This window comes from Maniola jurtina, chromosome 27, assembly GCF_905333055.1.
Source record: "Maniola jurtina chromosome 27, ilManJurt1.1, whole genome shotgun sequence".
Classification (NCBI taxonomy): domain Eukaryota; kingdom Metazoa; phylum Arthropoda; class Insecta; order Lepidoptera; family Nymphalidae; genus Maniola; species Maniola jurtina.
Window position 1 is genome coordinate 482096 of NC_060055.1, and position 15815 is coordinate 497910.

The following is a 15815-nucleotide window of genomic DNA, read 5'->3' on the forward strand; positions in this document are numbered from 1 at the left end:
AAACTTTCACAGATTGTGTATTTCTGCTGCCGCTATAACAGACACTAATAAAAAATCAAAATGGCGGCCATGCAAATTTAGGTAGAGTTGGTTTTCTTCACCGTTAAATCAAGGCATAGTCCAGTCATTTGGTGTTCAAAAAGGGGCTTATCTGGAAAGTTTTCCGGGAGTTTTCCAAATTGGTGGTTTTATAGATTTCGACGTGCTCTTTTGCCATCTTTTCTTTGTATCTTTGCCGCTCGCGCTGCCGGGAAAAATGGCGTCCAAAAACAGTTGAAATGAAATGAAATTTATTTATTAGCTAAATATGCGTGGTTAACAAAGGTCTTATAATCTAAAACAGTCCCTTCATATTTACTGAAACTTCAGTATGCAAATAAGTTTATTGATGATAACTTCTTTCCGACTCATTTTACGATTATTCTGTACCATACATTTTGTTTCTCAGAAAATAAAATAAGGAAGGCCTTTTTTTTTTGTTGACGCTGGGGAATGCATTAACGCATCCCCCCCGGAAGCTAGCCAGCCAGCCGTGAGGCAGCCAGCCAGCTGAGGGAGGGTATGTGGGACTCGCCGGCCGAGAGGCGACCGGAATACCCACTAAACCCCAGCGGCGCGGCGGCACTGGTATCTATGGGTATCTTGCTCTTAGTACTTTCTGAATTCCATGATTTCTTCTTCTTTTTTGACATAAAATTCCTAAAACCTCAGACAATAAGAGATAATCTAGCTCCCTAATCCTAAAAATCTATGAGAATGACATGATTTTGAAGTGTTTTTGATTTACATTCAAAATTCTACCAGCAATGTTATGTTTAATGTAAATTAATAATCTAAATTAGATACAAGCTCATTTTTCAATGGTATTTTTAGAACGATTGTAAAAAATTGATGAGTTTTAATATCATGTGAGTATAAATTAAAACTGGCATAGCCCAAACTATTAGCAAGCTGAAGTGGCAGTGGGCAGGCCATGCCTGTCGTAGAGGCGATGGCCGTTGGAGCCGGAAAGTCCTTGAGTGGAGACCGCGTATAGCAAGCGTAGTGTGGGACGCCCTCCAGCACGATGGACCGACGATATAAAGCGGCTGGCGGGAAGTGGCTGGATGAGGAAGGCTGAGGACCGGGTGTGGCGGCGCTCTTTAGGGAAGGCCTATGTCCAGCTGTGGATGTCCACAGGCTGATGATGATGATGATAAATTAAAATGAGCCGTGATCTATATGAGTGTGATAGCTTATTGGTTATATCCGCTTTCTATTTGAGAGGCCAGGGGTTCCATTCAAGGCACGCACCTCTAACTTTTTAGAGCTATATAATGTGCGTTAAACAATATTAGTTACATGCTTTTACGGTGAGAAAAAGCATTATAAGGGAATTTGTATAACTACCTGAGAGTGTTCTGAAAGGTGTATGAAACTACACTACACTACACTTAGGTTGAAATCTATAGAGACTATATAGAGATATTGACTTTGCTTAGACTTAAGTTTCAGTTAAAACGAGACAGATTTATGCCAACAGTATAACGCTGTCTCGTTTTAACAGTGTCTTATCTCTGAGCAAAGTCAAAGTGCGGTCTATAGATCTCAGCCTTAGCCAGCGTGGTAGACGGCAGACCTTCTCATTCTGAGAGGAGACCGGTGCTCAGTAGTATGCCGACGATGGGTTGAGGTAATGATTATGATACGATTTCGACTCTAACGATTTAGATACTAGAGGATGCCCTTGACTTCGTCCGCATGGAATAAGGTTTTAAAAGATCCCGTGGGAACTGTTTGATTTTCCGGGATAAAAAGTTGCCTATGTCAATTACATGGACGCAAGCTATCTTGGTACCAAATTTCATACAAATTGGTTAAACGGATGGGTTTTTAGGAATCCCGTGAGAACTTTGATTTTCCGGGATAAAAAGTAGCCTATGTCCGTCCCTGGGATATAAGCTAACCCTGTACCTTTCGTCAGAATCGGTTACACTGTTGGGCCGTGAAAAGGTAGCAGGCAGACAGACAGACACACTTTCGCATTTATAATATTAGTATGGATTAGTATGATAGAAGCGATAATAACTGGTACCGACGACGGCTGAACGTAATTTCCAAGGCATGAAGGAATTGAGAAGACCAACGTCGGTCACCCATCCGGTTAACTTGGCCAACGTTGCTTACCCATCGCAATGACAAAAATGTTCGTAAGTATATACCATGTTACAGGAGCACAGCGTCCGACGAAGACTGGGGAGTCTGTTTTAGACCTGATCTGAGTCGTTACATATTCCATTTGCTTAAGAATGTGAGTAATATCTCAATATACGTCTACACTGTACACCCCCGGTAATCCGACTAACGTTTCGGGCAGTGTCAAACTATCCAATTTGTCGGATTATAGAGTACCCCCTATAGTCCGGAATTTTTAAAAAAGAATAGCCAGGTAACTACCTTGTCATCCGACTAAATTATAGATCCAATGATAAAATTCTATAATATGTTCTATATTCTGAAGTACAAATCATACTTCATTGCATTAGCGAAGATTGTCAAAAAGTATTCAGTAATATAGTACATGTATGTATGTAATGTAATAGACATTTCATGGATTACAAGGGGTGCCGAATTAGACAGGGGCCGGATTACCGGGGGTACCTATTCGGTGTTATATACACTTCGTTGTTTGTCCGTCTGTCCGTCGTGTCTGTCAAGAAAGGGTACTTCCCGTTGACCTAGAATCATGAAATTTGGCAGGTAGGTAGGTCTTATAGCACAAGTACAGGAATAAATCTGGAAACCGCAAATTTTTGGTTACATAATAAAAAATAAAATAAAATGTGTTTCAATTTTCAAAGTAAGATAACTATACCAAGTGGGTTATCATATGAAAGAGCTTTACCTGTACATCAAAATTCAAAATTCAAAATATTTTTATTCAATTAGACTTTTACAAGTTCTTTTGAATCGTCAATAGCATCTACCACTGGTTCGGAATGCCTTTCCTACCGAGAAGAACCAGCAAGAAACTCGGCGGTTGCTCTTTTCAAAGATTTGATATACAATATTAAGCCAGGTGTAAAAGCAATTGAAGTCCTGCGCATTGCTGGAGCGAATTGCAGGTCAAATCCACGCTTTTTTATCATTTACATAATCTTCGATAGTATAATATGCTTTTCTCAGGAGCATATTTTTAATAGATCCTAAAACAGATTTTTATTTATTTTTATGTATAATAGTTTTTGATTTAGCGCGCGAGTCTGACTCGCACTTGGCCGGTTTTTTATGAATCGATGCCAACATGCGTTGCCCACGTAGGCAGGATTGCGGCTAGCGAACCCTTTAAAATGTTCCAGAAAAGTTGGTAAAGCATGGAGTCTGGTGGAGGCATGGTAGCCATCGTGCAGGCTTCCAAACACGCCGGCCTAACTGTCACTGTCTTGCCGGAGAAGCACAGATGCTGCAAGAGGAACTACTTTGTTCTTGACATGGGTAAGATCTTAATGCCAGTTTATATAGGCGACCTGTGCTCAGTACTGAACCGGTGCATGATAGGTTGAGTATGATGAACATCATTTATTTGATAGAAGCAGGCGTTAATTCACTGTAGTCCGTATAAAAGAAAAAAGATAGGTATACCTAGTACACGGAATAATAATAATTTATTAAATACTAGAGGCTTTTAAGATCCCTTGGAAACTGTTTGATTTTCCGGGATAAAAAGTTATCTATGTCAATAATATGGACACAAGCTACCTCGGTACCAAATTTCATACAAATCGGTTAAGCGGATGGGTTTTTAGGAATCCCGTGGGAAGTCTTTGATTTTCCGGGATAAAAAGTAGCCTATGTCCGTTCCCGAGATATAAGCTAACCCTGTACCTTTCGTCGAAATCGGTTTAACTGTTGGGCCGTGAAAAGGTAGCAGACAGACAGACAGACACACTTTCGCATTTATAATATTAAGTACTAGAGGATGCCCGCGGCTTCGCCCGCGTGGATTTCGGTTTTTTAAAATCCCGTGGGAATTCTTTGATTTTCCGGGATAAAAAGTAGCCTATGTCCTTCCCCGGGATGTATCCGATGTCTGTACCAAATTTCATTCAAATCGGTTCAGCGGTTAGGCCGTGAAAACGTAGCAGACAGACAGACAAACAGACAGACAGACAGACAGACAGACACACTTTCGCATTTATAATATTAGTATGGATTAGTAAGGATGATCCGCCAAAAAAATATGGCATAATGTGTAGCATGCGACTTAGGACCAAAGACCCGTACTCGGGCGAATTGAGAAGATGATGTTACAACATCTTATTTTCTAGGTGCGAAAACCAAATCCTGCAAATCCAATGTCGAAACAAATACAGAATGGATTCCCAAAAACTCCAGCACGCCCTTCTGGGACATAGGATATGACAGCGGTTATCAGGTAAGATTTCCAGCTCAAATCACCAAGGAGTTTGCAGGTTAGGATGCCACCTCTTTACCAACCAACCAACCAACCAAAAAACCAACTCTGGTAGGCTGGTAATGGCATAGGTTTATGAGCGTAGCGAAAAAATCGTAAGTCTATGGGTAATGGTATAGGTACATTAATATTATCGTGTTTCACTATTAAGTTTCACTTTCGCAGCGCCATACCTATAGATCTCACAAGAAGAGGTTCACAATATTTCGACAGTTCACAAACTCGCGAGATACTCATAGATTATAATCTAACCGTATTTACGTACAATTTCACGGTGACATATTGCACCAAAGCAAATTGCCCAAGTGTGCCTCCCTGTTGGACCCGGTGTCAAGTCAGCCCTTTACTTTGTCAGGTGTCAAGTCAGCCCTTTACTTTGCCAGGTGTCAAGTTAGCCATTTACTTTGTCAGGTGTCAAGTTAGCCCTTTACTATGCAAGGTGTCAAGTTAGCCCTTTACTTTGTCAGGTGTCAAGTCAGCCCTTTACTTTGCCAGATGTCAAGTAAGCCGGTTACTTTGCCAGGTGTCAAGTTAGCCCTTTACTTTGCCAGGTGTCCAGTAAGCCCTTGACTTCACCAGGCGGTAAGTGTAAGACTAGGAAGGATTGTGATTTGTGGCAGTTTGTATTAAACCCATAAATGCTTGTTTCAGTTTGCGAATTGCGTTCGATCGCCTTCGTCTCAACAAAGAAGTAAGTTTCAATAAAATTTATAGTAGGGAACTCAATTCAATTCTTTATTAGAATAAACTGGGTTTACATACATACATGTTTACATACAGATGTTACAAGTAAATAAACAAACAAATGTTTTTTGCTGTTTTGAAATTCAAAATGGACAGTATTTTGATTTTTAATACAGTTTTCTGCATTACTTATCTAACTAGGACTCAGACAACATTAAGCTGAGTTCGGGCCCTTTCGTTGGCACGACACATAATACATACATAATATACTGTTTAAGTTAAGTTAGTTTTTAAGTTTTATATTTTAAATTTTATATTTTAGGGTTTATATTTTTTATTTTTATTTTTTATTTTTAGTTTTGTATAAGCGTCTTTATTTGTAATACTATGTTTATGTGTCGGTTTCAACGAATAAATTTTATTCTATTCTATTCTATTCTAGACCAAGTTCTTAGAATGTTGTAGGGTCATAACTCATAAGCCAACAGGGAGCCCTGCAGTCGGGGTTTAAATAGTTTACTATAACTTTTTGAAGGTTCGTACAACAGACTTCCGCATCACATGGTGAGCTTCATGCAGTCTCTGAGGCAGTACCCTAAGGTCACCAGCTCGGCTGACTTCATCCAAAAAGTCTTGGACTATACCCGTACTAAGAATCGTAAGCTATTTTCATCAACCCATTTAATGTCCAATGCAGGTGATAGGGACTTCCATACGCCACTTACATACTTTTCGGTGCGAGGTCTCAATTTCAGCATCCCAGGATCCCAAGTCCCAACTATGTGCTCCGAACAAGCAAGATTTCGTACTTGGTCGTATTTTATTTCATTTATCCATACTATCCATACTAATCACACTAATATTATAAGGCGAAAGTTTGTATGTGTGTGTGTGTTTATGTTTGTTACTCCTTCACGCAAAAACTACTGGACGGATTTGGCTGAAATTTGGAATGAAGATAGATAATATCCTGGATTAGCACATAGGCTACTTTTTATCCCAGAAAATCAAAGAGTTCCCACGGGATTTTGAAAAACCTAAATCCACGCGGGCGAAGTTGCGGGCATCGGCTAGTATTATAAATGCGAAAGTGTGTCTGTCGGTCTGTTACCTTTTCACGGCCCAACAGTTAACCGATTCTGACGAAATTTGGTATAGGATTAGCTTATATCCCGGGGACGGACATAGGCTACTTTTAATACCGGAAAATATGCCGGAAAACCAAAGAGTTCACACGGGATTCCTAAAAACCCACCCGCTTAACCGATTTGTATGTTTGATACCGAGGTAGCTTGCGTCCCTGTAATTGACATAGGCAACTTTTTATCCCGTAAAAATCAAACAGTTTGCACGGGATTTTTAAAATCTGAATCCACGCGTATGAAGTCGCGGCCATCCTCCTGTTTTTAAATAAAAATAACGAGCAAATGAGCAGGCGGATCTCCTGATGTTAAGTGATTACCGCCCTCTATGAACATTTGCAGCATCAGAGGAACCGCCAATGCGTTGCCGGCCAGGAGTTTGTTGGTCCACCCCTTGAATAAACCCATGTTGTAATCTAATGGACACACCGCAGAAAGGAGTTGATTCCACAGTTTGCATGTGGAAAAAAGGGTGCATTTCGACCGCCCGTTGTGACAAATCTTTTTATTTATTTATTTAGCCCTGTTTTTCTTGATCTGATCTGATACCAGATATCAAAAAACATCCGAGAAGATCTTTTCTGAGAAAGTCCACGAGTCAACACACACACAGAAATGGAAAGAAACAGGAAAATTCTCCACCACACAAAATGAACATAAGTTCTAGAAGGCATCTTGATCGATCTGCGTCTGCCATTGGAAAGAGATGCTCTAGGTAAAGTTATAAAACTAAGTTCTGGACAAGTTTTAGGGTTCCGTATTCGAAGGGTGCCAACGGGACCTTATTACTAAGCCTTCGCTGTCCGTCCGTCGTTCGTCCATATTTTCATTTTCACTTTCACTTTCACTTTCACTTCCTTTTCACTTTCATTTACTTATATCAAATTTTAAAAATATTTTATAGTCAAGAGGAAGTATTGAAATACACGTATTATTAGGTACCTCAAGGGTTTTTCCCTCATTCGTTGGAGGACCGACTTAGGGTACCTCACAGAGATTAAGAGGGCTTTCAAGGACCGACTGAGCACACATACTTGTCCACCTATTATTCTGTAGTATAGCTCGTTAGTCGTTTCTGTTGAGGTTGGCTGCCACGCCGCTGCCGTGGCCGGTTTATATTTCATTTTCACTTTCATTTTCAATTTTACTTTCATTTTCATTTTAACGTTCACTTTCATTTTTATGTCCTGTTTTTATAAATATTTTACAGTCAAGAGGAAATATTGAACTACACGTATGATTACCTCAAGAGTTCTTCCCTCATTCATCGGAGGACCGACGTGAGGTACCTCACAGAAGTGAAGAAGGCCTTGAAGGATCGACTGAGGGAAATGATGGAATGTAGATCTACGGTAATGAATCATCGTCATCATGATAACGTGACGTGGGTGTGGCCTTAGCTTAACCTCTTGTTTTTTAACATTACAGGTGTGTCCAAAGATGCAGAGTCGGTATCTTATCCACAAAAGGCATTGTACTAGTGCTAAACATACTTCGGTAAATTCTAATTCAGGGTGTAACCAGAACGCTGGCAAAGACTAAGCGTTGTTATTATACTACCGAAACACAATCCAATGCCAATAACCTTAATAAATGAATTGCCTGGTTTTGTTGTTTTAGTAATTTAGTATTTTACAAACTCGCAAAGCAAAATTCGAGTCAATGCCCCGCCTACGACGCGTCATTTAAAAAAAAAAGAATATTGGCCATTTGAATCATGACTAACATTCCCCTTTCCTCTCCAACTAAGAGTAAAGCTTGTGCTAGGAGTGGGTACGAAAATAGTGCAACGGGTGGGGCATGAACCGCTGACCTTTCGGATTTCAGTCCGCTCCTATAACCGTTCAGCTATTGAGACATTGACTCCGAGTAGCCTACTTACGCAACGTTCGTTGACCTCTAGCGTCAGTCAGATATTTCATATGCAACATATTTTGAGCTTTAAAAAATACAGGATTTTTAATTAATGTTTTTCGCGTTTTTTTCTTGTGGTATCTAATCTTAGCAGTTATCATCAGTATTATCACCTGTCTTCGTTTTTGCTAGCGTTCTGCTTACATCCTGTAGTTATGTATTGTAATGTATGTATTTTCGGCGATCAATTTTAATAAGGTAAGGTAGTCCCCAAACAGATCCCAGAACACATAAACAAACAAACAGACAGCGAGTTAATAACAAGTGTAAATTAAAAATTTATAACACCCCCGACAAGTGAAGGTTACAGTAACTAGAAAAGAGCTGATAACTTTCAAACGGCTGAACCGATTTTCTTGGATTATTATAGCTAAGAAAACTCGATCAAGCCACCTTTCAAACAAAAAAAAACTAAATTAAAATCGGTTCATTAGTTTAGAAGCTACGATGCCACAGACAGATACACAGATACACACGTCAAACTTATAACACCTTTCTTTTTGGGTCGGGCGTTGAAAATGTGCTAAAAATGGGGCCATATTGAAAGTCGATTAATAAGTAGGCCAATAGATCACTAGATAGAGTAGAATAGAGACTAGTAGGTAAATTTTTTGAAAAATATTTATTTTAATTATTTTTGTTTCAGGACGTGGCTACAAATCCTAATACAGAATCTCAAGGTTAATATTATTATAAAACCAATAATTTCTAAGCCTGAAGTGTTACATTTATATTATAATAAGCATCCAAAATACTTGACCTTGTTGAATAGAGGAAAGGCTTTACTATTATTAAAGGTTTAATCAAATGTTAGTATACTTATACTTAATATAAAAATGTCTTTATCTTGCAGTGCATTTACCAACCGAATCGAAGGCTGTACCTTTGGAGTACGGAAGTTCATATTATGTAAGATGTTAATATTACCACTTACTCGAAAATATAATATCTAAACCAATTTTTTAGTTTTTTTACTTCTTTTCAGACTAGTCACAAACATTCGTTACACAAAGGGTGCTTCTGTCAACTTCGTACACCCTGTGTTTGTAAAAAAAGGCCTGACCTAAAAATTTTGAATGAAATCAAAGATTGGATAAACGACATTCCTGTATACCCAAACTTTAGCGAAGACGATAAGTTAAAACAAGATCAAATGCTCAAAGAACTGACAAATACTCTAAAGGATTTACTAAAGGAATCAAATTTTGATTTTAAAGCCAAAAGAGAAATTCTCAAATTTCTCAAAGCATTACCTATGTGGCATCCAAGCGATGCAAATGAAGACGCATTATTTAAAGAAAAACTTGCTAAAAACTTAATTGAAAAGTTTGGAAAAGCAGCTGAAGCAATATTTGAAGAAGAAATCACTAAAGAAATTGAAAATCTTCCACTTAACACTGAAGAAATTAATAAAGAAGACATAAAAAGAATTACAGATATATTTGTAGATAAACTAAAACTAATTGCTGTCAATCGTCCTATAGATGAAGAGGAATACAAAGAAGCTTTAAAATCCAAGCTGTTAGATTTATTGGAAGATGTTCCACTCAAATATGAAAGTCAAAAACCTGAAATGAAATTTGAGATAGCAGATAAATTAGCTAATAAGTTACGTACCATAACACTTCCTGCGAGCAAACAAACAACAACAAAACAACAAGAACTTGAAATAGAGAAGAGAGTTAGTGATATTTTTAAAGACATACCAGAATTAGCAGATATCAAAGCTTCAGAGAAGAAAGAGTTTTTAAAGTTTTTAAAGGATAAAATGGGTGATTATGATCTTAAGGATTTAGAAGATAGTGAGATACAACAGGAAGTACAGAAGGAAATTAAAGCATGGATAGATAACTCAGAAATAAGTGAGCGAATTGATTCGAAAACTAAAGATAAACTTACGAAAAAACTAATGCAGGAGTTACGAGCACGAGTTAAAAGCGATGATGATGATACTTTAGATTTGGTAAAAAATTGGGTCCAAGGCATACCAGAATTATCAGGAGGCGATGAAACCGTAAATAAAGCTCTGCGAGATTTGGCAACACAGTTAAACGAAATTCAAACAAGCAGCGAAGATCCTGAATATATACAACTTGATATAAGAGAAACTGTAAGAGATTGGTTACAAAATATGCTAAAAAACAATAATAAAAGATTAAGTTTTACCACTCAAGAAAATTTTGTAAATGAATTAGTGAAAAAATTAAATGATGCTCCACACCAAACAAAATACATGCAGAGGGAAGATCCTAAAATAATGTATGGAGACGTAGTTGAATGGATAGAAAACATTTCTGACGTTGGCTCTAATATTGCCCTCGATCAAAGCAATGCAATAGAAGATTTAATGAATACATTAAATGACATTAGGAATAATAGTGACGAAGAACTTGCAGAAATACAAACTAGAGATGCAATAAATAATTTTCTCGCACATTTTTCTGAAACCACGGGTGTAAAAATTGATCCGAAAAAGCGGAAAGTATTAGAACAAAAGTTACTGGGCAAAATGAAACAAGCACCACAACAAAAAAAACGTTGGAGTAAACAAAATGATTATGAGATATCAATTCCAAAAGCACATGCTTCAAGACTGTATTCTCAGTCACCAGACTTGTCACCTACGCGTGAATTGATAAAAAAGTGGGCTGAAGGTATACCAGAATTATCAGGAGGCAAAATCGAAAATGAAAGAGCTCTACAAGATTTGGCAACGCACTTAGATGAAATCCAAACAAGCTCTGAAGATCCTGAAAACATTCAAATTGAAATGAAAGAAACTATAGCAGACTTTTTACAAAATATGCTGAGGAGAAATAATAGAAGACTAAGTATTGCGACTCAAGAGAATTTAGTTCGTGAATTAGTGAAAAAAGTAAATGATGCACCCAAACAAAGAAGACACATGCAGAGGGAAGATCCTAACAATATATACGACGATATTGTTGAATGGATCAAAGATATCCCTGGCATGGACACTAACGTCGATCAAAACAATGCAATAGAAGATTTAGTGAACACATTAAATGACATTAGTAATAATAGTGATGAAGGACTTGCAGAAACACAAACCAGAGATGCAATAAATAATTTTATCGAGCATCTTTTCGAAACCATGAATGTAAAAATTAATCCAAAAAAGCGCAAAATATTAGAACAAAAGTTACTGGGAAAAATGAAACGAGCACTACAACAAAAAAAACGTTGCAGTAAACAAAATGGTTCTCAGTCACCAGACTTGTCACATACTCGTGATTTAATCAAAAAGTGGGCTCAAAATTTAGATCTATTTGGAGGCGATAGAATGGAAAACAGTAAAGCTCTGGAAGATTTGGCTTCACAGTTAAATGAAATCCAGACAAGCGGTGAAGATCCTGAAAATATCCAAATTGATATGAAAGAAACTATAGCAGACTGGTTGCGAAATATGCTAAGAAAAAATAATAGAAGACTAAGTATTGGGACTCAAGACAATCTAGTTAGTGAATTAGTAAATAATATAAATGAGGCTCCAAAACTAAGAAGATACATGCAGAAAGAAGATCCTGATATTATGTATGGCGATGTTGTTGAATGGATGAAAGATATTCCTGGCATAGACTCCAATATTGACCTCAATCAAAGCAACGCAATAGAAGACTTAGTGAATACATTAAATGACATTAGAAATAGTAGTGACGGGGAATTTGTAGAAACACAAACTAAAGACGCAATAAGTAATTTCGTTGAACATCTTTCTGAAACCACAGGTGTAGAGATTAGTCCAAAACAGCGGAAAGTAGTGGAACAAAAGTTACTGGCGAAAATCAAACAAGCATCACAGCCAAGAAAACATTGGAGGAAACAGAATGGATTTGGCTTTTCAACTCCAAAATCTTACGCCGAAAATTATTCGTTGTCCCCAGGCATGTCACCTATTCGCGATGTATCTGTACTAGACAGACAGTCAGAAATCGATAAATACATGAATACGCTTAATAATCTGATTGACAGCTGGATGAAGCGCTTAGAATTAACGATAGATAGCGTTGAACAAATGAACCTAGTCAATGATATTGCTTCAGATATGGTTGACAGACACAGATATTTACAAGTCTCTAATAACAAAACAACTGAGGCAGACGAATTAGAGCATCTTAGATATCAAATTTTTAGAAGATTAAACAAATTCAATATTGAAGATTTACCTAGCATCCTTTCTAAAGTAACTGATCTTAATAAAGCTCTGGTATCCATAACGGTACCAGAATTAACCAAACCATTGAATGGATTAGATCTTACAAGAAACATTAACAATCTTGTGAACAGTCTTAAAACATGGTTTAATAACATTCCTTCCGATTTGGCCAGACCATACAACGAATCTTATTCAGATGAAGTATTTATAGATTTAGCTAAAAAATTAGCGGAACATAAAGATTCAATTAATCATTATCACATGAAAAACGAAATTTTGCAATGGATTCCTAAATTATTTACCAACTTGAGCACAAACACGCTGAATAACATAGCCGATTCTTTGAAAAACCACATGGTGAACGATTTAGCACAATCATTGACACAAGATGAGACCGCAGGCTTAATGTATAGACAAATGTTATGGGATACCATATCAAAAACATTACCATCGATACACATGACATCTCCTGATGATTTGCAAACCTTTGATTTACTTAAAGAAAGACTAGTTGATGCATTTATAAATCTGCATTATTTTGCAGATGATATAGTTGCACTAGATAAATTTAGAGTGAAATTATCTAATGAAGTTAATAAGTTTTGTAATGAATATTTAAGACGCTATCCTGACTCCCCTTTGAATTCAGAAGAGATAGGCAATAACTTATACAACGCTTTAAGAAATGTATCAGTACCAGATCTAGAAACAGTAAGATCGGAACTTGAACTAGTGAGATTAAAAGAAAACATATTAGATTGGCTCCCCGAAGTTCCACTTGACATATCAACGAATATAGAACCAGAAATGAATGCTATGGCATCCAGTCTCGCTAAACGTCTCCGTGGCTTAGAAAAAGAAAAACAGAAAGATCCCAATAAAGATGATGAAATGAAACAAGAAATAACGAAATGGTTACAAAAACTTCCACTGAGAAATAAAGACCAAATGAATCTACAAGATTTTGCTGATAAATTAATGGATAAACTTACTAAATCTACTGACAAATCTCTGACTTCCATTCGACAGTCTTTACAGTATCCTAAGAGTACACTAAGTGCAGAAGACAGAGCTCATTTAAACAGAATAAGACGAAGGCTAGATTATTCTAACGGAAAGAGAACTGAATATCCCTCTAGAGATGCATCTATCAGTACACCGCCAAGAGAAAGTTTTACTCAAACTGGAACAGATGATAGATTAGAGGGAATGATCCAAACAGGTCCGTCTATGTATGAAAGATGTAAGATGATTAATAGAAGAGTATCACCTCAAGTGATTATTAAGGAGTACTACTGGGATTCAACGGGTTCAAATATAAGTATGAGAGAAGGAACCTCAGATGCTCGTCGAACATGCTCGCCCTGTTCACCATGCAGCAAAGCGACCCAGACTACACCTCAATTAATAAGAATATGCCAAAGAACTAGAGATTCACAGACTGCACTAGCATTAAATATTTATCCAAGATCAGAAGAAGATAAAAGTTGTAGTTTAGGAACTCTAGCAGATAGAAATTCCTGTATACCACCACCATGTAACGTTTCTGAAGAAAAACAGATAAATCGAAGAACTAACCTGCCTTCTAATATCGTAAGACCTCAAAATAAAGTTGATTATCCTGAAGATAAACGGACATATCAAAGAATTAACTTGCCTTGTGAAATGAGACGTAAAAGCAAAATTGACACTTGTTGCAATTGTGGACAACGAATATATACAAAGTGTAGGGGAAGGCACAGACCTCATTGTAATTGGAATTGTTTGAAGTATTGCCCCAAATTGAACAGTGGGTGTCCTTATCCCAGCAATTTGTATTTCAAGAAAGAGTTTTAGTAAATGTGAATGTTATTGTGATTGTTAAAATTTTGTATTGGTTTTGTTATTAGTGATATTAAAGTCGCATCATTGTTTTTATGCCGAGCGTTTTCTTTGTAAAACTTAAATCAAGAGTAAGGCCTCATTCGCACGAGAGCTGTTTTACCGTCCGTTAACAGGGCTCTCTCCGTCACTTGCTCCATACAATCGTAGTTCCAAATTCATTTGAATATTAAGCAACCAAAGTCCATGAAATTTTGCAGACATATTTTAGAAACTAATTATCTGTGTCTGTGATGTTTTAGATTTTTAAAAATATGTAGTTTTAAAATTACAGGGGCTCAAAGATTTGTATGTGAATTTTTAAGACCGCGTAACTTTGAAACTGAGTATATTAACAGAAATCTGGAAAACCACAGACATACATATTAGTTTCTAGAGTATGTCTGCAAAATTTCATTGACTTTGGTATTCAAATGAAATTGGAACTACGTTTGTATGAAGCGTTAAAAAGCGTTCTAATAGAACAAAGGCATACCCAAGTATCTGTTCACACGTCAACGTTTTTTAACGCTCGTGCGAATTAGGGCTAGAGTTATATTGTATGCTACGACAAGAATACTAAAACCTAAAAGACATCTTTAGGATTTAAGGCATTAGACACTATAATATAGTCCGATCTTAATAAGAGAACCTATATAAATGACCGCAATAATAAATAACAGAATTTCTCAGTGTAAGATGCTCAGTGCTCAAAACCCCTTAAAATGCTTACAGGGTTACAAATTTTTTCGAATATCCTTCCTATAAACAGCATTTTTAACCGACTTCCAAAAAAGGAGGAGGTTCTCAATTCGTCGGAATCTTTTTTTTTTTTTTATATATTTTTTATGTATGTTCCCCGATTACTCAAAGACCCCAGGACCGATTTGGAAAATTTTTTTTTTGTTTGAAAGGGTATACTGTGCAGGTGGTCCCATATAAATTTAGTGAAGATCTGATGAATATCTTCGGAGATGGAGAACAGAACTCCTCAATGGATAGGAGCAAATAGCTCGCGATCAGTGTAATAGCTTAGTAAACAGTAGGGTTTTAACTGGGCATAGCATATTACAGTATTATAGTACAGTGGGGCCACTAAAAATTGTGAAATAAAAAATTTTCAAAAGAAAAATAAAACCGACTTCAAAACCACAAACACTAAAAAGTAAAAAATAACTTTTGTTTAGCTACACTTGTAATGTGCCTAGGTATGAAGTCGGGCGAGCTTCACTCTTGGATTTCTAATTTTGTTTCAATATGCTCGCTCGACTTCATACCTTTTTTTTTTTTTTTTTTTTTTTTTTTTTTTTTTATACACAGGAAATGCCTAACGCATACCCTTCCGTCAGGGGAAACGGAGGGGTTATGTGGGGCTTGCACCCACTAAAACCTGTGTTTGTTCCTCAACGGACTGGCGGTTGCGCGGGTCTCACTAAGGTAGTATTCACCGCACTCCCGCCAGGACTTGACCCGCCGCCAAGCGGACGGGTCCCATCGCTAGGCTGGCTGCTACCAGCTCCGTCTCAGAAGCGCACCCGGAACACGGTGCGCTACCTCCTGACCTGGTTATGTATCGGTTGACGAA

At 37.3% G+C, this 15815-nt stretch overlaps 1 protein-coding gene across 2 annotated transcripts; it reads left to right on the top strand.

The window, feature by feature from the left end:
- The first annotated feature begins 771 nt into the window (after positions 1–771).
- On the top strand, positions 772–14268 carry LOC123879151. 2 transcript variants are annotated; one of them, XM_045926715.1, is made up of 12 exons: positions 772–908; positions 2212–2290; positions 3339–3474; positions 4308–4414; positions 5105–5144; positions 5673–5795; positions 6832–6994; positions 7490–7631; positions 7708–7776; positions 8840–8873; positions 9047–9102; positions 9179–14268. In XM_045926715.1, the coding sequence occupies exons 3-12, from the start codon at positions 3354–3356 to the stop codon at positions 14204–14206; spliced, it is 5883 nt and encodes a 1960-aa protein (XP_045782671.1). In that variant the 5' UTR covers positions 772–908; positions 2212–2290; positions 3339–3353; the 3' UTR covers positions 14207–14268. The 2 variants fall into 2 exon arrangements, with proteins under 2 accessions (XP_045782671.1, XP_045782672.1); XM_045926716.1 differs by lacking the exon at positions 2212–2290.
- Positions 14269–15815: the final 1547 nt, after the last annotated feature.